We start from the raw sequence: 23,207 nt of genomic DNA, 5'->3' as shown, positions 1-23,207 counted from the left end.
CATATTGGGGATGCATCTGCAAGGAATGTGTATCTAGGAGTGAAGAGGGGAAAAAGCCACGTGTGTGGGGTGAGTATGATGCAGGGCTATGGATCTACGTCTCCACACAGCACTTCTCTTGAATGCCTTGCTCCTCACCGAGGGCTCTCAACACGCTGGCCCTGCAGCTCTGAAACAGGGGACTCAGAGCACTGGGACAAGCAGCGACTTTGCACGTATCATTGGAGTGTTGAAAGCCAGTGCCCTTCTGCAACCTGTGGTGAAGCCAGGTGATGTTCTAAAGAATGAAATAACTAGTCATATATATCAAATATTTCCTGGGCAGGGTATCAGACTATACAGAGAGGACGGTTGGGCTACCTGCACTATACAGCGCACTGATGTGTAACACAAGTTACAGAGGTACTGACATTGTCCTCATCCTTTAGTCCTCTTTTACCAGTGCAAGCATGTTTGAGCACCTGGTAACTTCAAAATCTATTTTATTTTGTACATCATGCTCTGCCACAGGCTTAGCTACGATGGATTTAAACAGGGAAGGAATCGCATAAGAGAGCTGGTATCTGTTAAGTTGTTAAGCAAAATAATTCTTTCAGTGTTCGTTTATTGAACTTTTTCCTATTGTGCTGCCATGAATGTGCAGTTGTGCAGTCAGAAAAACAGAGTAGGGGCAGAACAAAAGGCAGGGCTAAGGCCACCGTATCTCCTGTTAAAGCGTTGTCACCTTTTTGCCCTCTCATGGACTCTAATTAAGCAGCAGCTGCTGAGCCACCCCTAGGTATCACTGGCCAAAGCATACTCTTCATTTGCAGATCAGCTGCACTGATTTTGGGCTTCTCCCTGTTGCCCTTGCTTCCTTGCACATGTTTCAAAGAAAACACTTGGGTCAACTTAACCTTACCGGGCATCTGATCCTGTATGAACTTCTTAATGTAGATTTAGAGTGGTTTAATTAGCAGACTTGCAGTGCAGCACAGAGTTGAAGTGAAGAAATTAAAAGCATGACAGATGGGGAACTGGAGTGATTTTATTTCAGCAGCACCAAGAAGATCATTACACAAGCCATTTATTTGTTAATGGGTTCAATACATGTCTGGTGTTTCCCAGCCACTTGCTTCCCGAATGTCTCTTGTTATGGTCACATAATAGCCGTACTAATCGCCTGCACATCATATTACTCCCTTCTGTAGTTTAGTAAATTATGGAAAGATCAGTGACTATTCAGCACACTGCACTGGTGTAATCATCTCTGTGCTGGTATGTAGCGCTAGTGAGATCTCGTTCCATGACATCCGTGCTATGCAAACACAGTGTAAAACTGTTGACTTTGGTACAGTTGCTTCTATCTTACACCAGCGTAACAGGTTCTGCTTTGGCCATTTAAATAGAGTTTAAAACAGGAAAAAAAAAAAAAAAAGTAACAGGAATGCTGCACGGCTGAAACTTCTCCAACATCCAGCTAGTCCAACACCTGGGACCACAGAAGTTACAAGGATCCTGCAGTGCATGGGCATGAAATCCTCTATTTTAAATTATTGTTAAATTGTGTATGTCTGCAAGAGGATGAAGCACAAAGCAGAAAGGACCAGGGTTTGGTTTGCTGTGCTCCATTATGTCTCCAGGACCACTTGTCTACATCGTGACTTCACTGGCCATGATGTTTTCACCAGTTGTCCATTCTAGGTGTGGATAGGCATAGAGGGGTAGCTGTTGCAAAAATGTGTGTCCAAACTATTGCAAATGGGGTGCTTGGTGACTGGAAGTCATAGGAGCAGGAAAATAATTTGGGGCTCATAAGTTTGCACTCTGGTATGTATCACAAGACACCACGTAAAGATGCAAGTCAAATCTTCACCAAAAAAGTCCGGTGCAATAAATCAGACATGTAGACAGACCTAGTGAGCAGCTGCTTAGGTCATGGTTTAGCGTCCTATTTGACTTTCTGTTACCATATGTTATATAGCCATCCATCACTTTTTTTTTTTTTTGGTCTTGTTAAATTCTTGGTTTTCTGTGTCCATGTAGTAATAAATTTTGCTCTCTAATAAGGCCATGCAAGAAAAAAAAATAAAAAAATAAAAAAATAAAAAGATGCTTTCCTCAATTTTTAAGTTGCTATTGTTCAATTTCTTTGCCTTTTGTGTTCCAGGATCAGTGGATGTGAAGATTAGGCTTCCCTTCTCTGTATCAGTTAGCATGGCATATAGTTTTACCATTTCTACTTTTTCTCATGATTTTCTAAGGTGCTTTAGAAGTGTGTAAACACATCAGGGGATGCATGAAACTGATCAGAGTCTCATTACACAGTTTTCAATACAAAATGAAATTCTTCTTGAATGCGTAAGCAAGTATTTCAGGAACTCTGATATCCTCTGGTACTCAAGAGTTGAGGAAGTTCTTTACATGTTTATTTAACAATATAAGAGAGGAAATTTTGCATGTGGATAGCAACCGCGTGGTTTTGTGTAGAACTGCAACTGAGGCAGAAGACTTTTGATGTAGGAATGGTGTTAATAATCGGCTAAGAAATCTGAAACAGTGGGGTTGAAATGTATCAGTTGCTGTATGTGTTGGACTCCATGACCCAGAAAGTAATTTCTAGCCTAGTGTTTCTGCATTGCATTTTCATCAAGATAAGGAGTCTGTGTTCTGGTGGTCATTAAAATCATACTGATACTTTTTCAAGAATAATTGAGTTAATGCATGAACTCTAATTGTTCAAATTCTAATTTGGGTAATTATGTTCCATCTTTAGTACACGCCATTTCAAATTAGTTTAGTTTGTGTTTTTTTCATGTCTTGCTGTGCTTTGTTCTTTTGTATTGCTGTTGGTCATCATTATGTTTTATCACAGATGAGGCTGTCAGTATCTTCTCTCTCAGGTATGTGCTAAGAATTAAAGTTTTTTTTGAAGGGGTTAGAAATTCTAAAGTAAAAGTTGTTGTCATAGTCCTTAATCTGATGCTAATTCCTATTAGCTGATGAGACAAAGCAGACTACTGAAGTTCGAGTATTAGCCATGCTGAAGAACACAGGTTCCTGACTGATGTGTCCATACAGGAAAATAAGTATACTGAGCCATAGTCATTAGGTTCAAATAAAGAAGAAACGACTCATGTTGAGGAAGAAATGCAAATATTAGCTGAGAGACAACTGTTTGTGTGGATAAGCCTTCCAAAGAAGTTGAATAAATTTTAAGGGGTGTACAGGGAAAAACATGAACTCAGTGCTTATTCAAAGCAATGAGTAAAATCCCAGATGACTCTCTAGAGCTTACAAAGAACAAGACAAAGAAGGCAGATGGAGCTGGGGCAGTGAAGGAACTTGTTCTGTAAAACTCTTGTGATACCTCTGTGATGATATGAAAATAGGACATCAGGAAAACTTGGGAAATTAAGCAGAATTAGCAGCTGATGGGTTTCTTTTAAAATATCTGTGATGTTTGTAGGAGATTAATGATTTTATAAACAATGTTAAGATGTCAGAGGTTCACCTCATCTCTTGAAGACGGTGATTAGTGTACTTGTATCTGCTGCTGGGTCTGACACGCTGCCAAGTAAAAAGGGAAGAGATGCTTAAAAAGATGTTGCTACAATTTTTAAGTCCATCGGTATAGATCATGGCAATCTGAAAGCCAGATCCACTGAAGCCATTAGAGATCATCCTGCTGATTCAGCGGGTCTTTATCTCAAAGCCTAGAAGAACTATTGCACAAGTATGTGCTAGATATGATTTGCTTGTCATTTACATTGTGTTTCTTTGTGTGGCTATTTTAAATTATTTATTTTGCTATAAGGCACGATACTTCAGGCAGTTGCTTTGGAGTATAATTCAAACCATCTATAAGAGTTAAGTAAAATTAGATGATGATGATGATGATGATGATGATGATGATGATTTTCAGAAAAGAACAAGGAGACTCTCTCTGTCTAGGAAGTATTAATACACTGACCAACCTGCCCTCTGCTCTGTGTTGCAATTGTAGGTGTAGCCTGTAGGTTTACAGATGTGACAGAAATATTTAGGACACACAAATGATAAAAAAAATGGATATATCAATGGCGAAATTGCCATGCAAAAGCAAAATATAATTTTACAAGGCGTCAATGTGCAGTTGAGAAGACTGAGAAATTCTCAGGTAGGTGGTACAAATTATAAGGTCTCCAAACACTCACAAATGAAACAGAAGTTTTAGTGGAATCACATCTAACTAGGGTAAATGGTGCTTCATTCCCTGTGACCAGCTGGAAAAGTGACGCAGGGAAAAGAAAACAGGCAAGTTCTCTTCTCATGTACACATATCCACATCATTCATATCCACATTCAAGCCAAGGTATGAACTTAGGCTGAGGTGTGTAACTGCTTGCCCAGCCTCTCTCTCAACAGCTTTCAGCAACTGGCACCCTCCTAATGTGGCTCTTTTCAAGCACTGGGAGGATTTCTTTGCCTCCAAGCTGCAGGCAGCCAAACAGCTAGACATGCAGGGGGGAAGAGGCCATTAAGCTTGCCAAAGCCAGATCTGAGGCCTATGCTGACCCTCACTGAGTGCAACCTTACAATGATGTTTCATCTCTGCTGGAGATGGCATTGTCTTTAGTCCTGACTGGATTTTCAATAACCAAGTATTTCCCGGCAACCAGTGTGAAGGAGAAGAATAGCTTATTTTTCTTGAAATCTCTTTCTTTTGTTTCCTCATCTACTTTCCTAAGTCACGGGAAGAAGGGGGGATGGGAGGCAGATTTGAGGAGAGAAGAATATTATTGAAATTTCAAACAGCATAACCCTTTATAAAAGTAACCAATACTATGTCCTGAAATAACCCATACCCTCCAATAACCTGTATAAAATCAGCAGGCCTGACTGCAGAGATGAATGTGAGGTGAACTTGCATGTGTCTATAACTTGTGGATTTGTAGGTCGTTTTGAATGTTTGGCATAATTCGCAGGCTGGGGTGACAGAAAGCTAGAAAGTTTTTCAGCAATTGCAGCACACATCATTGCCAGCAGATATCTGCCCTTCAAATGTAGTGCGTATGTAGGTGCTTCTGTGTGTATGTTCATTTTTATATAGTGGAAGCCCAGTGGTGATCGTCATTCTCTCCATCTAGCTGCTTTTTTGTCCTCTCTTACATTTTTTATTCTTGCTGTTCAGATCTGTATTTCCTACTTCTTCTGCTTATGGCTCAGCTTTTAGTTTCATGTTCTATCTGAATCTTGAGTATATCTTGTGTGTCCTGCACTTAGCTTCTCACAAACCTCAGGTGATGCAAAAAATAGATCTGCGATGTTACATTAACTGAGGAAAGTTTGTGATCAGCCAGCTAAAAAAAATGAAGAAGCATTACAATTTTTATTCATCAAAAGGCAGACTTAAACTTTCCTGGTTATCTTTTAGGTTTATATTTCCTGGTTTCCAAGACCTCCCTCAGCAGGTTAATCAGGTCCCCTTCACACAGTTGTGATGGTGGATTGCAGTTATATAATATTGCGTACTTTGCTAAATCATTTTTGCTGTAACTGTTGCTCGTTTGAAAGATTAAGAGCAAAAGTAGCTCAAATGGGGAAATCAGTGTAGGTCAGTGTGTTAGATACCAGTATGTATGAGGGCTGTCTTTTTCTAAATAGAATTTTGAATCCTTTGTTCATTTTTAATCCTTGTATCTCTTGAGAAACATCTTCCACTGATATTAAATATCAGTCTGGGTTTCCTGGCTAGCTGAGTTCTCAGACAAGAGTATTTCCATATATATTGAAAGCATGCAGTCTCTCCCTTTTCGAAATCTCCAGTCAAAAAGCAGGGTTAAACTCTTAGTGAAGTCTGATGGAAAACATCGAAGTTGTTTCTACACAGCTCCCTTTCTGGCTGCAGGGATCTGTTTTTTATTTATGCTGAGGCCCTTCGTACCCTTATGGCAATGCAACAGGGCTTTATGGTGAGCGTAAGCCTAAACCATGTTATTAGACTGTATGTTGATGTTCTTAGCAAAGGACCACCGGCGTCGCTCATACTACCTAACTGACCTCGGGAAATTGTTAAAATTGAGTTCAAAAATATATAACAGGCTGTATTATTTCAGGTACCAACGCATTAATGACGTTTTGTCTAGTCAGCTGGGACTGTTCGGTGCCTGTGACTGCAGGGGTGAAGTACTTGAGGGTTTCTAACACCCGTTACCACAGAGCTGATTCAGCTATGCAGGAATACTCAAGGCTAATACCGGAAAAGCCTGGAGGTGTCACAAGCCATCAGGAAACCCTGGTTTTATTAGCAGCCTATTTATTTCTCTCATTGTTCCCCAAGGGGTATAACCTATCCTAGCCAGTAAGCAAGTTTGAAAGATGCTGCTCTCATGTTTGAGTTCTGGAAATGCTGTGATGGTCGCTGTTGGCCTTTTTTTTTGTTTTGGTTGGCATTTTTTGAAATGTATCTGAAAGAGGGGGAGGACATTTTTAATATATGTGGAAGATCTGGAATTTTAGAAGTGCTTTCTTTCTTCATAGCCTCTTCCACTATTCTTTCTTTTCCACTCTTCTTCTAGAGAGCCTTGCCTTTTCTCTCTTCCCCTTTCATCACTTTGTCTTTCCTTTTCTCTTTCACTCCTTTCACATTTTTTACTGGCTGGTTCTGCTCTGAAGATCACCTTGATTAGGAGATCCAGGCTGCCAGAGAAGCCTGCTGTGCTCTGGCCCGGAGCAGCCTTTAGGACCACTTGGCTGCCTCTCAGACAGCTGGCTGATGGCAGCCACTGTGTGACCCTCAAGGAGGGGTGGGCTAAGCTACCAGGCACAGCCAGGGATGTGAGATCGACTTTGCTGTGAGGGTGAGCCAGGGCTCTGCCCGAGGCTCAGCTTGCAAGTCCACTGGTTTTGCAGCTGCCTCCCCACATGATGCGGTAGCACCCTGGGAGTCTTCATGCTTTTTGGAGCAGCTACTGCTGAGAGGATGCTCAGGTTGTACAAGTTTATTATTCATTCAGTTGTGCTTTTGAGAGCAAGGAGTGGAGTGGAGGAGCTGCCAAGTGTTTGTCTCGTGATGTCCTCACTTTCTCCTGCGAGTGATGCATCATTGACAGGGTGGGCAGCACAGGCTGCTCCAGCGCCATGCAGCTCGGCTATATGTAATGCTGCTGCAGCAGGAGGACATGAAATATGAATGCGGCAAAGCCAGTAGCTCCCACCACTTGCAGAAGGGGCAGCTCCGGCTTCCAGATTCAGCAGTCATCCCTTGTGCTTCGCTCCAGACTGTAGCACAGACTGCCTCAAGATGGGAGGCAAAGAGCCATGTCTCTTGTTCACCTCCTTTCAACTGGTTTGGGGGCATGGCCCAAGGAGGTGACCTGGATCAAACCTACTTCCACGTAGCCCAAAGATTTGGACACTGGTGACATGGAGTTTGTGTGGAGATGGGAGCCACACCTCGTGCATTATGAGCCCCATTCCTCCCCGCTAGATGAGGACCGTGTGGGCGGTGTGTGTAGCGTGAGGTACTGTGGTTTAACCCAGCAGGCAGCGCAGCACCACGCAGCCATTTGCTCACTCCCCTCCGCCCCCAGTGGAACTGGGGAGAGAATTGAAAAGAAACATGCAAGAAGTTGTGGGTTGAGATAAGGACAGTTTAGTAAGAAAGGAGAGGAGAGGAAAAAGGGAAAAATAACCAAAGCAAGCAATGCACAATGCAATTGCTCACCACCCGCTGACTGATGCCCAGCCATGTCCATCCTGAATCCAAAACCATACCATACCACAGAACCATACCTCCTCCTAGGAAGAAAATTAACTCTATCCCAGGCAAAACCAGTGTTGTGGTTCTGCTCAAGTGGGCAGCCGAGCTCCACCACAGCCGCTCTCTCACTCCCCCTCCTCAAAGAGGAATGGGGAGAAAATACGTGAAAAGGGCTCAAGGTTTGAGATAAGGACGAGAAAATCACACAATAATTATTGTAACGGGCAAAACAGACTCAGCATAAGAAGATAGTAAGATTTATTGCTCATTACTAACAAGCTAGAGAAGTGGGAAACAAAGGAAAGAAACCAAAAGCACCTTCCCCCCCATCCACCCTCTTCCACCTCCTCCCCCCGAGCGGTGCAGGGGAACGGGGGAATGGGGGTTATGGTCAGTCTACAGCACTTCTTCTCTGCCGCTCCTTCTCGGTCACTCTTGTCCCCTGTGCTGTGGGGTCCCACCCACGGGATGCAGTCCTTGATGAACTGATCCGGTGTGGGCTTCCCACAGGCAGCAGCTCTTTCAGAACTGCTCCAGATATGGGTCCGTACCACGGGGCCCATCCCTCAGGAGAAAACTGCTCCAACCTGGCTCCCCTACGGGCAGCAGCTCCTGCCGGGTCACCTGCTCCTGCGTGGGCTCCTCTCCACGGGCTACAGGTCCGGCCCGGAATCTGCTCCGGCAGGGGTCTTCCACAGGCGGCAGCCTCCGTCGGTGCAGGGCCACCTGCTCCACCGTGGTCTCCTCCACGGGCTGCAGCGTGGAACCCTGCTCCACCGTGGTACTCCATGGGCTGCAGGGGGACATCCTGCTTCACCATGGTCCTCACCACAGGCCGCAGGGGACTTCTGCTCCGGTGCCTGGAGCACCTCTCCCCCTCCTTCTACACTGACCTTGGCACCTGCAAGGCTGTTTCTCACTCCCTTCATTCTCCTGGCTGCTGTGTGGCGCAGAGTTTTTTTCTGTCTTAAATATGCTCTCACAGAGGCGCAAAACAACATCGCTTATTGGCTCAGCTCTGGAAAACAATGGGGCCCTTCCCAAACATGGGGCAGCTTCTAGATCTTTCTCACAGAAACCACCCCTATGGCCCCCTGCTACCAAAACCTTGCCACGTAAACCCACTACAATCAGGACAGGTACAAACCTCTGCATTGCCTTGATCTGTGCCATGAGAGCAATTTCCCAGGACTGATGGAAGTGTTTGAGACAGATTCTGCGCTGATCTCCATTAAAACTGACACACGCACCGAAACCCACCTCTCTTGCTGTTAAGATGTGATTTATTTATTAACATCTACAAGAATTATATCATTAGACAGACTAATGATAATATTATACACGCTAATGATATGCACGCTAATGACTTCTCTGCAGTGACAGCACTCCTGCATTTAGCTGACATCCTTTCCCCCCTCCTGTCATATTTAATGACTTCACATTCAGAAGTCTTTTGCATCCAGCATGCAGCAGGCCAAGTCCTTTGTGAAGCCGTGATACCCAAATTGCTGTAGTGACCTCAGCTGTTATCAGAGACTGGATTTTGTAAACGTTGCTTCCCCTAAAAAATTTTTGGCATACCTTAAGTTTGCCGTAAAACCCTACCACAGTCATGTTCAGGATGAGCTTGGCCCCTATTTTTTTTATCTTTCAGATTAGTCGTTGACATTATGTATGAGGAGTGGCAGAGACAGAGGTGGATTTGTGCAGTCTTAAGAGGAGAAGTCTTAAGCGGAATATTAGTGATGCCCTTAACTACACAGTGGGAGGGCGTAGGGCAGAAGGAGGCTTGCTCTTCTCACAGAGCACAGTGAAATCACAGCAGGCAGCAGACACAAGTTGCAACAAGGGAAGTTTGGATTAGACCTCAGGAACTTTTGGGGTTTTTCCCAGGGATCTTGTCCTTTCTCCTTCCTTGGAGATACTCAGAACTCAGTGGGACAGTGCCCCAAGTAACCTACTCCAAATTGGTCCTGCTTTCACTGAAGGGTTGGACCAGGTGACTTCAGGAGATCCCTTTCAACACCAGCTATTCTGTGACAGTTTGATTACAATCAGTATTTCCACAAGCGCTCTTCACTGGATAAAACTGTTGGCTTTTTAAAACCCGCTGCTGTAGATAGCCACAAACTAAGGCAAACAAAGCAGTGGGTGCTCAGCTGCAGCAAGCAGCCGAATAGTAGAACAAAGGCAATTAAAATTAAAAAATAAAAAATAAAAAATAGACCATGGATTTACTGAGATAGGATAAGCAGTTTCTGCTGGCTCTGATGTATCTCCCAAAAGATGCACAGAAGAAACTGAGCATGAATGTGGCTGCATTAACTACCAGACTGTAGATACTGTCTCTTAGGACTTTTTATTTTTTCTTCTCAGCTTTACCCTTTCTGTGCTAGCATGACTAGAAAAAATGCCCTATGGAGTGCAAATGTTTTATTAGTAATTCAGCAAGATTAAGGGGCATTTGAAGGAGCAGAGATATTTCCCTATTTATTAAAGCAGACTATAAATTTCTGCAGTCACTTCAGTTCTGCCAAAAGTAGGATCCAAGGTTGAAATCAAAGGGTTTGTAACTCACTTTTCAAAATAATGCTATTCGTAGGGAATTGATATTCGGGGCATTCATTTAGAAGAATGGGCATTGTTCACTGCCTTGCTGCTTCTTTTATGGTGGGAAGGGTCATTGACCAGATTCCTTCATCCAGACTCTCTGACAGCAAGATGAATGCTTGGAGCCCTTCCTCAAACACAGCTGAGCTGAGTGAGCCGGGCGTCCCACGCGTGTCAGCATTATTCATCTATGTACTTGTCCCAGCCTAGCTGCATGAGAAGAGCGAGGAGCTTCTAAAGCCTCCAATAACTGCTGCCTAGCACAGTTTACTGCCTTCCGAAGACATTATCCATGTGCTGCATTTTAGGGTATTTCTACCATATTCGCCCTGCATTTTGATCCCCCTCCTTGTTCTGTAGTTCAAAGAGAAAAGGCATTAGTGGTGATTTTTTAGTTCTCCATGCAAACAGGACATGTTCTTAAGAAGACTGAATTTAGAGTCTACAGGGGCAAATTTTGTGCCGAATTGCAGGATCCAACACTGGGCCTGTCTTACCCATCAATGGCGCTGTTGCCAATTATTTCCGTGGTGTAGGGATTTGCATAGCTGCTCCCGAGAGGCTGTTATTTACACACAGTTCTTTGCTGTGAGAGTGCTTAAGCACATTAATACTCTGTGTACAGACCTGTCAGGTTTACAGGCGTGATCCTGTCCTGCATTAGGCAGCTGCTTGATGTTAATCTGATCTTAAACCTAGATTTCCTTAGTGTTTTTGTTTGTTTGTTTGTTTGTGTTCTGGATAGTACTAGCTCTTGGGAGCACGGAGTTGGTTAGCAACTGCAGAGAGCCTTCTTCTCAGTTAACTGCACCAGAGGGGAGGGCAGTGGGAAGGAAGAGCCTTTTGTGTCTGTAAAAGTTTGTTTTGCACATTGGGGTGTAAACTACTGCCATCCTTTGGACTGCTTTAAACTTGCTGAGGGACGTGTTAGTGCTTAAAGGCCCACTGATGTCAAATAGCATGCAGCCTCAGAGCTACAATGAGTCCTTGGTGAGGTATCCTGCGGAAAGCAGCCCTCCTAAGAAGTTTGCTACACGTCAAGAAAAATGACCGTCTCTCAGATGTAACCCAGCATTCAACCCATAAAGCACAAATTAAACACTATCACAAATGCGGGCACAACTGTTTAAGTATCTGAAAATCTAAGAATTTATTTAAATGAAATTTCCAAAGAGCATAGGAAGATCAAAATCTCTAATCAAAGCTTCTCCTCTGCTGCCAAAGGATAGCTGAAGTTTATTAGGCAGAACTGTTGAAACAATGAAAAAGCTGAATCTAATAACATTTTGGAAGAAAAAGATGTTGGACTCTGGGGGAGATGCTGATTTGTTGCCTCAGTCCTTGCTTTTGTTTTAATTGAAAGTGGTTGCTCATAACATCCCTCTTCTGTATTGTCATTATTCTAAACCAGCATTCTGCCCACATAGGGTAGGTTGGGAAACAGCAAATATCTTTGTGCCAACGTGGAGACCTGGTGTACTTAGTGCATGCTGTCACTGAATGTACGCTTGTCATAAACCTATTAGTAGTTGCCTTCTAGAGGACCATACTGATAGTACTAAGCAGCAATTTTGTTCTATAATACTAGTTGGGCATCACGATCTAGAATCTGATGAAAGAGTTCATTACACTTTGAGTGGAAAAAAAATATGTTTATTTGCTTGCTAATTTCTGCAAGGGTTTCTAGGAGGGAAGCTTTTGGGAGTGAAAAACTTCTGTCTCCTGGAGAAAAAATAATGATAGAAGCACTGCTGCAAGAGGAGGCAACAGGAGCCTTCTGCATTCAGAGGGCAATTGTGACATGGCGGTAAAGGCAAATTCTCCCCTTAATCAGGGAACAGCAGTGAGAAAGCGCTGTATTACAGGGCTAGAACAGCACTGACCACAACAGAGGGGGAAGACTGTGGCACGTGTGTGGTCACAGTCCTTCAGGGACCCAAGTCAGCTGCAGAGAATCCAGCAGGGAGTTAGGCTCTGCTAATGGAGAAACTGGCTGCGTGCGATCTGCAATCACCTGATAGGAAAATACTGCAGTGCCAGCACAGTGGCTTAACGAGCTAACAGGATAAGTGGAATATATTGCATTCAAGAGCTGGATAATTCTGTTAACAGAGTGAGGGTTGTAGCTGAAGTACTGCCACTAATTAGGGCTGGATTTTCAAAGTGTAGCCTGGGATTAGAGCCATAATTCTGTCAGAGACAGTCCTGGAGCTTGGATCTCCATTTGCTCCTTTCACAGCCCACCCCGTGCATCCCAGCCTACCCTGTGTTCCCAAGAGGTGGTAGAAGTCAGGTCGTGGAGGGAAAAGAAGCACTTCTGCAGCCTGTGGATATTTAGTCAAGTTTTCTTCCCCAGCTATGCCTTTTTAAAGTCAAAACTGGGAGGAAATGGGAGTATACACCCAGATCAACTGAGAGCCATTCCCTCTCTGAAGCAGATGGCACAATCTGAAGCATGAACTTGGGACAATGCCTTATATTCTTGTACTGTGGAAAGACACTTCACACTTAGGAAGTTGTCCTAGTATTAAGAGTTCAGTGAAATCAAGGGGGAAACAATAACAGCAAACAGAGCTTGTTTAGGGCATAATAATTTTTTGAGAAACTCTTCTTGACACCTGTGCCATGTACATGCTGGTTTGTTAAAACAGTAGCTCAAAGCTGATTTAAACTGACATCAGCAAAGCAGAGCAGAGTGGAGGCTGGTACTCTGCTCCTGCCTCAGTCTAGGGAATTTTGGACCTATCTTATGTCTCAGATGAACTGAAAAATGCAAACAGATGGAAGGAGGCAGAGCGAAGCATCACCTTCTTCTTTTCCTTCTGACCATTGAATTCAGGCCAATAACTTTGTTTATTTTATTTTAAATCTGCAGGCAAATTTGGTGTTCCTGAGACGCAGAGAACACAGAACTGGAGCTTGAAGCAAGCGTAGGGCAGGCAGTTACTGACCAGTCTCGTCTTTCCCCCTGCTCTGCAACACCATGTCTTTAGCTCTGACACATCTAGCACTATTTCTTTTTTTTTTTTCCTTTTGCTGCGACACAGTTTGGGACTGAGTTTAGGCTATTTTTCACTTGTTATTTAAATCAAGCACAGGTCACCAGCTTCTCTTTTATTTGCAAGGCACTCATCTGCTGCTTTTTGTCCTCAGGACTGGTGTATACAAACAGAATATACTTTGCTGATTTGCTTTTGTAGTTTCTAGGTTTCTTTCATTGTACGCTTCTGTCTTCCATGCAGGTTGAGTAGTGCTGCTGGGAAGTGTGAGCCCCTCTGAATACTTTGATGTGTTCTTAGAAGTGTTTATTCTTATTTTATATATATATATTTTTATATATATATATTTTTTTTTTTTAATAAAAGAAGCTCTTGCTAATAGGTAGTATGGTCCAGGTTGAGCTATGAAAACTTTCAGTACCCAAGCATTTAGTCTACATTAGTGTCACTGCAGTTTCCTCTGTTTTAAATGTAAGAAATACTGGTCTATGTGAGATAATATCAGTTTTGACCATTGAATGTTACCATTGTTTTGCAGTTGAAGCTGCTGCTACCCAAATGCCTTGGATCTTAGTGAAGAGTACGATTTCTTAAATCAGACATTTCTTCTGTTTATGTGAAAAGAAAATTTGCTTGGCTTTGTTGAATTCCCTTGTCTGTGTCACAGACAAGGGGCCACAGGGGTCAAAAATGCCCTTCTAGAGAGTAAAGTGTGTTACTAAATAATAAGACACAGCTGTTTTTTCTGTGCTGTGTGTTGGAAAAGGAATTTGTGTTTGAACTTGCTACCTGTGTATGTCTATATGTGGTAAAATCAGGTAATAAAATCATATTCTGTTCCATAACAGCAAGACCTTTAACATAATTAAGTTGGGCTGCACAACATACAAACATGCTAGAAGTAGCTTAGAAAGTGGTGCAGAGCACACTTTACCAGCATGTTGCATTATTACAGGTCACTCCGCTGCTGGAAAGCATATTTTCTACTGCAGCAGCAGGCAAGCTTGTTTACAGCTTCTTCCAGACCTCTATTCACATTGCATACTTTCTAAAAGTGTTTGCCTAGGTATAACAGGAAGGCTGAGCAGATGCACCTGAGGTGTACCCTGGAGCCACTTTATTTTTAGGAGCAAGACTGTTGTCCTTTGTACTCCTCCATATATCCAGATAGACCAGTGAAGAGCAAAGTATTTTAGGATATATTTTTAATTAGCTGTCAGAGTCCTTGTTCTGAGCTTCTGGCTAGACAAAGTTCGAGTGATGCACTTGGAATCTTGCCTCAGTAAGAGGTGATGGACTGTCATACTGTGGGTTTTCTCAAATTTGGTATTTTTTGTTGTTGTTGTGTTGTGTTTTTTTTTCATAACACATAGTAAGAAAGGGAGTCTCAAGGGCTCCATTTGCCAGTGTGAAGCCTGCTTCCTTTCTCATTCAGGGTCACATGAATTCCCTCCAGCATTTGCAGGAACTACTCACAAGGAAAAGCGATGCCAGGAAAACACTGTATTATTTTTAGTTTTCAGTCATCTCCTTCTGTCTTTTTTCTCTCTACCAAGAAAATGAAAAGCATTTCCAAATGTGGACCTTTCCCTGGGTTCAGCATGTCCTGAGAGGCTTTGATCTGGCCTCAAATACCTCCCCACACTTTGCAGAGAGCTGTGACTGCCCTGGTGGTTGCCTTTTGCCTGTGCTTCGGTGGTTGGGAAACTGTGCTAGGCCAGAAGTTTTTTTCAGGGTGTGTTTACTGGAGAATATTGTGAAAGAAGTACTGATGCTTCTTTAAGTGCTTGAGTGCACACACTCCTGCCCATGGAAATGACAACGCTCTGCTGAGAGCTACAGCTAGGCTTCAAGTTGCAGCTCAGGTCCCATCTTTTCATGACTACATATGGTAGAAGCATGTAATAAAAGCATATTAATCCTGTTTCACATCAGGACTTTAAAAATAATTAGGTTTTGCTGTACAATGTGCAAACGTTACATTATAAACAAACAAAAATATTAAAGTAATTCAGACTGAGCCCTTCAAGGGCATAAAAGAGCACCACAGTTATAAAGGGAAAATTACATTTGTTCCTTTCATGCCAAGGTCTTCAGTCTGTAAGATGTCAAGTGATAAGATGAATGTTGTTCTGTCAGCTAACTGTGTTTTCAGTGGCAGTTGAGCAGAGTTTATTTTTTACTTCCTGATGACTAAATTCAAAGTTTACTTACAGTGACAACACTCCTAGTGTAATTATATTGGAGCTACTAAAATTAGTCTGGGTTTCTTTCATGATAAATGGCAAGAAGGAGGAGTATGACCCATGCACTTTTTCATCCCGGGCATCAGCGCTTTATAAATCCCACTCTGTGCGGTTGCCAGTGATCGTTAGTGAGCACATACCCAGCTTTACCCTATCCTGTGCAGAGCACTCTTAGCCTTTTCTCACTACTGAGGAGAATCTGATACTACGTCAGAAAATAGCGAGTCCAAACAGAAGCCAATAGCTTTTTTTCTTCTCAAAATATTGGACTTAAATTGGAAGACTTTTCGCATTGTTTCCTGAGATTTTGGCTTGGTCCTGGAAACTTACCTTCAGTTAGACAGTGAGACAAACGTAATGACCTTGTCTGGTCAAAAAGTTGAGGGAGAACTCCTTCATGCTCACCTTTCTTTACACAGCAAGATAAATCATGCCATGCTGTTGACATAACTTTTCTTCTGCCCCCACTGCTCGTCGCAACTCCCTACATCAATATTCAAGTAAAACCACTTTCCCAAGTGTTGTAATATCCTTCCTTGGGTATGTCCTTGCATAATTATTTATTTTTGAGAAAGGATTTGCATCTGCTCTTGAACCTGCTTGGGCACGTGCCCAGCTGCTGGGACCAGCCTCTCAGGTGGAAAGGTGCAGCATACCTGTTGGCCGAGTGGAGGCCTCGGAGCCAAGCCATTTCACTGGGCCACTGGAGAAAAGAGACACCAATTTGGGATAGTGGAGCTGTACAGAACAGGGGTTGAGAGGATTTAGGAAGTGCTACAGCTAGGATCTTAGTTTGAAGCTTTGTACACTGAAGTCTAATTTGCATTGCACCTCCGTCCCATGCAGCCTTAGTGCTGTGTGTTCCCTTTGTTGGCTAAGCTTCAAAGAAATGTTGTAACATCTTTAAAATCACTAAGGTTAAGTGCTAGGCATTATCAAAATGACCATAGCAGTGCATCTCAGAGCTACGCTGGAATAATCTACATAGTTCATAATTCAGTTATAGGCAGCAGCGCTGGTATTTTGCCTTACTTTTGTATTGCCACTTCAGGATGCAGGATTTGGCCAGAAGGAAACGGCCATTTTTAGGGGCTTCAGGGGCTGCACAATGTTTTCTGCAATTTAAAAAGTTACTGAGCTGGCTAAAATGAAGCCTAGAGGCAAAGACTCCCCACCAAAGGCACAATATAGTAGGGTGTATGGGATGTGTGTGGCCATGTTTTGGTAGCAGGGCCTTCCAGGCTGCTGTATGAGGCAAGGCTGGGGCTGCCCCATGCTGGTCCCCCTTGGCCCCACCACAGGGCCTGGCTGAGCCCCTCAGCTATGGGTGGGCTCCTCAGGGAGAGCGGAGCTCAGCAAGGGCCAAACGCTGCCCGGCAGTGAGGAAAGGAGTGCGAGAAGCAGCCCTGCAAGCAGCCAGGGCAGGAGGTGCTCCAGACACCCAGCAGAGCTTGCCCTGCAGCCCCTGGAGAACCCAGGGTGTGAGGAGGAAGGGGCGGCACAGAGGAGCTGGGGGTGACCGCAGCCCCACTCCCCAGACCCCTGCACTGCTGGAGGAACTGGGGGGTGGTAGGAGTCCAGGGGGGTGAGCCTGGGAAGCAGGTGGGGTGGGGCAAAGGTGTTCTGTTTTTTGTGTTTGTTTCTCTCCATCGAGCTCTATTCAATTGGGAATAAAATAAATTTATTTTCCCCAAGGTGAGTCTTTCTTGCCTAGAATGGTAATCAGTAAGTGATCTGTCTGTCTTGATCTTGCTTTATGGGGTTTTCTGTCTTATCATCTCCCCCTGCCCTGCTCAGGAGGGGGAGCAAGAGAATGGGCATCTGGCAGGTGGCTCAGGTCAACCCACCACATATGGGAAGAGTTGTTTACAGTGGTGAGTTTTTAAAATGTTTGTGCTGTCTGACTTGGTTCTTTTTCTTCATAATTAAAAGCTTAAGCTTTTCTTTTTCACTACTGTAGCAAAACTTGACTATTTTTTTGATTTTTTTGAGACCTTTCAGTCAAAACTGACTGAATTGGGATCAGGAAAACCAGGATTAGGAGAATTATGTCAACATTTCAAATCATCAGATCATGAGAACTGTTTTCCATGGAAAGCCAGAGGGAATGTTTATTGTCAGACAGGTAATTTTAAAACGTTACATTACTCTCATACACAGAAATGACGTGTCTAGAGAGTAAAAAAGCAGGAGCACTTCCAGGTCCCAGGTACAGATGTGTGCCCCAACCTGATGCCAGCACATTATTGGGCCCCAGAGCACACACTGGATATGCCCCATTCTTTAATCCTATTCCAACCTTCTTGTGCCTTGATTTCCATGAGAAAACATGAGGCAAGGGGAAATTGAGGGAGCACTACTGAAGGCCCTGTGATTGCCTGAGGGGTGAGCACTTAGATGTACAGTGTGAGGAGCACCTGATCCACAAAATAGATGGATCCTGTAGAAGCAAATCTAATTTATTCTTTTCCCTCAGTACAGCTTGTTTCACTTATAGGGCTGGTTGCATTACTGTCCTCCTTATGTAATGCCATGCTTTGGCACTGCAGCTTTGGCCATGCTGGGCATGCTTTTGCCTATGCATTACGTTTGCCCATGCATTACTCAAGCATTACTGTCCTGATTCAATTTCCATAATGTAGTTATGGACCCTTAATAGCAACATATTTTTCAGTTTTGAACACACTGGTATTTGCAGGACACCATCAGTTCCATCCCCGTCTGTTCAAAACATAGATCATTAAACTGTCCATGCTGATTTGTGGCAGATTTAAGAATCCTGGGGAAATGTTTAAGGGCTGGAAAAAAGTGCACATTTTGCAAATATGCAAGTATCTAGGGCAGTTGGCCCAGCCACTGTCCCAGACAAAATCATGAGAAGACCGTAAGTAGTAAGCCTGAAAGGAAAATGTATAATAAATGCCAGTCAACGAAGTCGTATGAAAAATACATCTTGACAAAGAAATGTCATTGTTTCTGCCATTGTTTCACAACTTCAGCTGATAAAGGTTACTGAGTTCTTGTCACAAAATTCTCAGTGTCATGTATAATACTGATATAAATGTGTACCTTTCCTATCAGCGGCAGCTTTAATAAATAGATTGAAACCTGCATACCTGAGAAGTCCAAAGCTGTAATTACAACTAGTTAGCTGTGATCCAGCTGGGGTGTTTCTACTTAAATTCACTTGTAGTGTCACTCTATTCAGTACTCCTTATCCCATTTAAATAGTCTACGAGAAACAAACTGATTATGACAAAAGGTAAAGTACACCACAGCCCATTTTTCAATGGTGTCTAAATTTCACCCCTTGTATTTACAATCCATGTGTCACTTGTGTGTTGACCTGCCAGCTGTGCCTGTTGCTTAATCCCTGCTAGGGGGCTGCAATGCTCCCTTGCTCTGGTTTGAACTCTGTGGGGACAAAGAAGAGCTTGTTTTCTAAGTTAAGCTTGAATACACAATATTTAATATACTGAGCAATGAGTCACAGTTGAGTGGGACTTCAGTTACTGTCTCCTGGCAGAAACTGGAACTTAACTGCATAAATGCTCTTTTTCTTTTTTGCCTGAAAGCCAAACAACAAGACTGGTGAGGAGCTGTGACTTCCTAGGAGCAGAGCAGCACTTGGTTTGGCTCCAGAGTCAGTGGGAGGTAGTCATAGTAGCACCATCGCCCTGCTGAACTTGAAGCCTGTCTCATGGTAGCATCTCTTCTGCTCTGTTCAGGGAAACAGCATTGGAAGCTGCTTTCCCCCAGCTGATGCAGGTTCTTATTTATGCCCCAGACACTGGCATGAGGGGCTTTTGCTTCCCAGTTCTGATCACAACCAGGAGGCAACCTGGGTCCTAACTTGCCCAACGTCAGCCCACCAATGAACTTGCTGAGCTAAAGCTTGACATTAAAACTCAAGCTGTGGACATGATCCTTGTCAAAAAACAAGGTACAGACAAGTGAGTACAAAAGGTCACCTGTTGATGTACTTATTTTTTTTTTCAGATTCACCCTCAGTACTTACCGGTATCATAATTCACAGTTGTTTGCACAGGATAGCAGTAAGCTCAGAGAAATGTGCAATAAACTTCCTGGAAAAAGATTTTCTACTCTTTTAATATGTTATAAAGACAGACATTAGTAGAGGTGAGAGCCATATCCCCATCCTTATGCATTACTTTTATCTCATTTAATAAAAAGTCCCTTTCTGTGTGAGGAACCGCTATATTAAAATTACAGTAATATTGCTGTATCATTCTGTTTTAATCAAATGCATCCAGGAAGGTCTGAGTTAGCTGACTAGTGGGTAAATCATTACCTGAATGAAAACATTGTTTTGATTAATGGTTGTCTATTTGACTCTTAGTTGGTTATGTTGTAAAAAGGACAGTTACTCAGCAGTTTGTCTGTTCAAGAGATACAGGAGACTCCTCCTTCTCACCTTTATTCTTCTTCCAGCAGATTTTTAAAAGCATCACCAATGAAGATTCAATCCAGGGACAGGGAAGTCGGAGACTGATAAGTTTTTCATTGTCAGGTAAGTTACCATTTGTGTGAAAGTTTTAAGCCCAGAGAGCAGGAGACTGAAATTATTAAAACCCTTCATGTACATGTCTGTGTATGTATATCTATGTGTATGTATTTATGCATATATGGTGAGGCACTGGCACAGGTTGCCCAGAGAATATGTGGATGCCCCATTCCTGGAGGTGTTCAAGGCCAGGCTGGATGGGGCTTTGGGCAACCCAATCTAATGGGTGGCATCCCTGCGCATGACAGGAGTGGTGGAACTGGATGATCTTTAAGGTCCTTTCCAACCCAAACCATTCAACAATTCTACAACTCTATGCATTTTTACCTGTTACTCTAGAAGTGACCATAATATAGAGAACTAATATCTGTCCTACGATTATTGCCGCACCCTCTTCCTTCAAGGAGAGTTAAGTGCTAAAGTGTCTTGTTCAGGTAGAGGGTTTTTTTGGGTGTTTGTGTTTTTTTTGTGTTGTTGTTGGTTTTTGTTTTGTTTTGTTTTGTTTTGTTTTTCTGATTAAATGTGGTGCTATATATGTAGGCCAAGGAAAGCAAGTTCAGTGGCACGTGCTTTACTTATGGAGCTCAATGTGTGGCAGCCCTTTGTTTCTTAGAGAGCATCTTCCACAGTCTTGGTCTGGACCTGAGGCAGATCCACATGCCACACTCGCAAGCTTATCTGTATTGCTCAGCAGTAACACTGAGACTTCTTAAGCCAGGACACTGCTCTCACTCCTGAATTTTATGGAGGATGTTCAGCTTCATGATTCCACATGTCATTGCAGATTTTAAAAGCTATGGATCATTTCATCTGGCTTTAATAACAACAATCTGCAAATCGCCTCTGTAGAAAAGTTTGATTTGTCAAAAGAGAGTGGTTGTGAGCAAGGTTCTCATTTGGGGGGCTTTATGCTTGTTAGTTTGTTTCTGTATTTTTAGTTCCTCCTCAGTACAAAAAGGAAGATGCTGGACTTGACTCAGAAATTCCATGAGAAAATAGCACAGAAAAAAAAAAAAAAAGAGTGGTTTTATTATACTCCATTTACCCTAGTTAAGAATTTTTACAAGTGCAGGCCTTTCCACCTAAAGTCCTACATTCAGGCAAGCAGCATGTTACATGATTGTTTTGGCCATATGATTTATTTCAAGCCTTGTTCTAAGTTGTGCTGAAGTCAGCTAGGACTTCTGATTCTCCTTAATGTTAGGCATGCATGTCAGTGCTTTTCCGTATTAGGTGCCCAGTGTGGTTCTTAAGGGGTTGTATGTGCTATATGGCAGGTTAGACTGACATTAATTAGGACCCATTTAACACATAATTTACGTTTTATTAGGTTGAACAATAGGCACCCATGCAGTGACATTCATTTGTTAAAGAAAACTACAGGTTCAGCTGGAAAGAAATAAAGAAGTAGACTTAATATGTTCTTAAGTATAGTCTTGCCCAGATTTAAATACACTTTTCCATTCTCAGAGATTCTTTGGCCTAGTAGACCAAGAGATATCAAGAGTGATAATTTGTGAGACAGCTAAATGATGTCTCAGCGGGCCCTAGATCATCCAATGTACAGATTGATTCAAAGTTTACAAAGACCATACCATGTGATACTTTTGGCATTTCTTATTCTAGTGGTTAACATCCATTTATGTATGTATCACATCTATATTAACAGCATCATCACAGCTAGGTTTTTGTTAAAGCCTTGAGCTCACAGTTATTATGTCAAAAATCTTTGGTATCAGAGTAGCTGTAGTTCAGTCTGTCTTTCTGATAGCCTGGACTTGAGGTATTTCAGTCACAAGTTAACACATCACAAAGATTTATTTACTGGTTTCTTACTTAATCAATAGAAAACAAATGTTGTCTATGTCAAAGTAAAATTGTTGCCACTCCTATATCTGCTATGCTAGCTAATAAAATGCAAATCAATCCAGGCCTTTCTGACAGATAGGAAGGAATTGGGATTCTTCTCTGCACTACTATTGCAGCAATAACCTGTCTATTGTCAGGAGTCCTCTCAGCTCATGCAGACTTCTTAGAGACTGGTCCTTAGGTGTTTCAGTGTCATTATATAACATTTAGGTTTCAAATTCTATTTATTTTATTATTTATTTTTTTTTAATTGCAACAGAATGAAAGGCCATTAGTCTTCGGCTGGGGACCGTTGTGTTAGTTATTGCACCAACAGAGCCAGCCTACCCTGAACAGGTTATCATCTAAAGAATGCAAGGAGAGCTATACAATTTGTAATACTATTTTTTTAAAGAAAAATATTAATGGAATGGGAGAGAAAAATCTCAAAGTAGGCAAAATCCCAAGAAATGCTGAACAAGATCATTCCATTTCAGCTGATTTATCTTGTTTGCTCTACTGCCTAGACACTCCAGTGAGACACTACTTTGAAACGAACTGTGCAGAAACAATTTATTTCTAAAAGTTAGTGGCAAAGTATTTTATTCTTTCTGTAGTTTTATTGAATATTTTCTTGGGCAAAATCCAACTAGTTTCACTGGAAATGTTGCCTGCAGAAAGGTATCTGGATTGGATAAAAATGTCAAACAAAAAAGTATAAACCGATGCTTTAGAGCAAAATGAGATCACTATCTTCTCCAGAACAGGAAGAGCAGTAGGTAGTTCGTTTTCCAAGTATTTCCTTCTTTAGAGACTGGAAGTTGTTCCTGTGAAAGGTTAGTTCAGCTTAATAGGTTCATTAGCAATACTGATCTCAAATAAGATAATTTCCCATGATTATGCTTCTTAATCTTTTATATGATGACTGTATTATCATAGCTTTAATTATTAAAACACGAAGAGAAATATCATAAGCCTAATTTAGTTAGATACAATCTTCAAGGAAAACTATTCAGCTACTTTGCATTTAGTTTCCAGTACGAATTTGCTGCTATTACCAGAGAGCATCACACTTCTGATAAGGCAGCTGAAAGTGTCAAAGCTCCCTCACATGAAGTACAGAAAGAAGAAACGTGCTAAGCTTCCCAAGATGTTCCAGCTACTTCACTGGAAGTTCATGGTTTAGCAGCAATGTAACACATTTGCCAAAAGCCCTGGAAACCATTCTTTTGGCTGGCATATTTAGAAAGTGTTAT

At 42.4% G+C, this 23,207-nt stretch overlaps 1 protein-coding gene across 9 annotated transcripts in view; it reads left to right on the top strand.

The window, feature by feature from the left end:
• The window catches only part of HECW1 (HECT, C2 and WW domain containing E3 ubiquitin protein ligase 1), a 268,296-nt gene that overhangs the window by 140,902 nt on the left and 104,187 nt on the right, over positions 1 to 23,207 (top strand). For 8 of the 9 annotated variants that reach the window (XR_014316964.1, XM_082753993.1, XM_082753994.1 and 5 more), the window contains one exon: positions 20,031 to 20,109. Coding sequence is in view for 8 of the 9 variants with exons in the window: in XM_082753993.1 (XP_082610119.1) it covers positions 20,031 to 20,109 (79 nt within the window). In the remaining variant the exon portion in view is untranslated. The remainder of the gene's footprint in view (positions 1 to 20,030; positions 20,110 to 23,207) is intronic. The other variant, XM_082753989.1, reaches the window with a different exon arrangement.

The sequence above is a fragment of the Aythya marila genome (genome assembly GCF_965140915.1).
Source record: "Aythya marila genome assembly, chromosome: 2".
Classification (NCBI taxonomy): Eukaryota; Metazoa; Chordata; class Aves; order Anseriformes; family Anatidae; genus Aythya; species Aythya marila.
The sequence above is the reverse complement of the archived record's forward strand: the minus strand, read 5'-3'. Positions and strand labels throughout refer to the sequence as shown.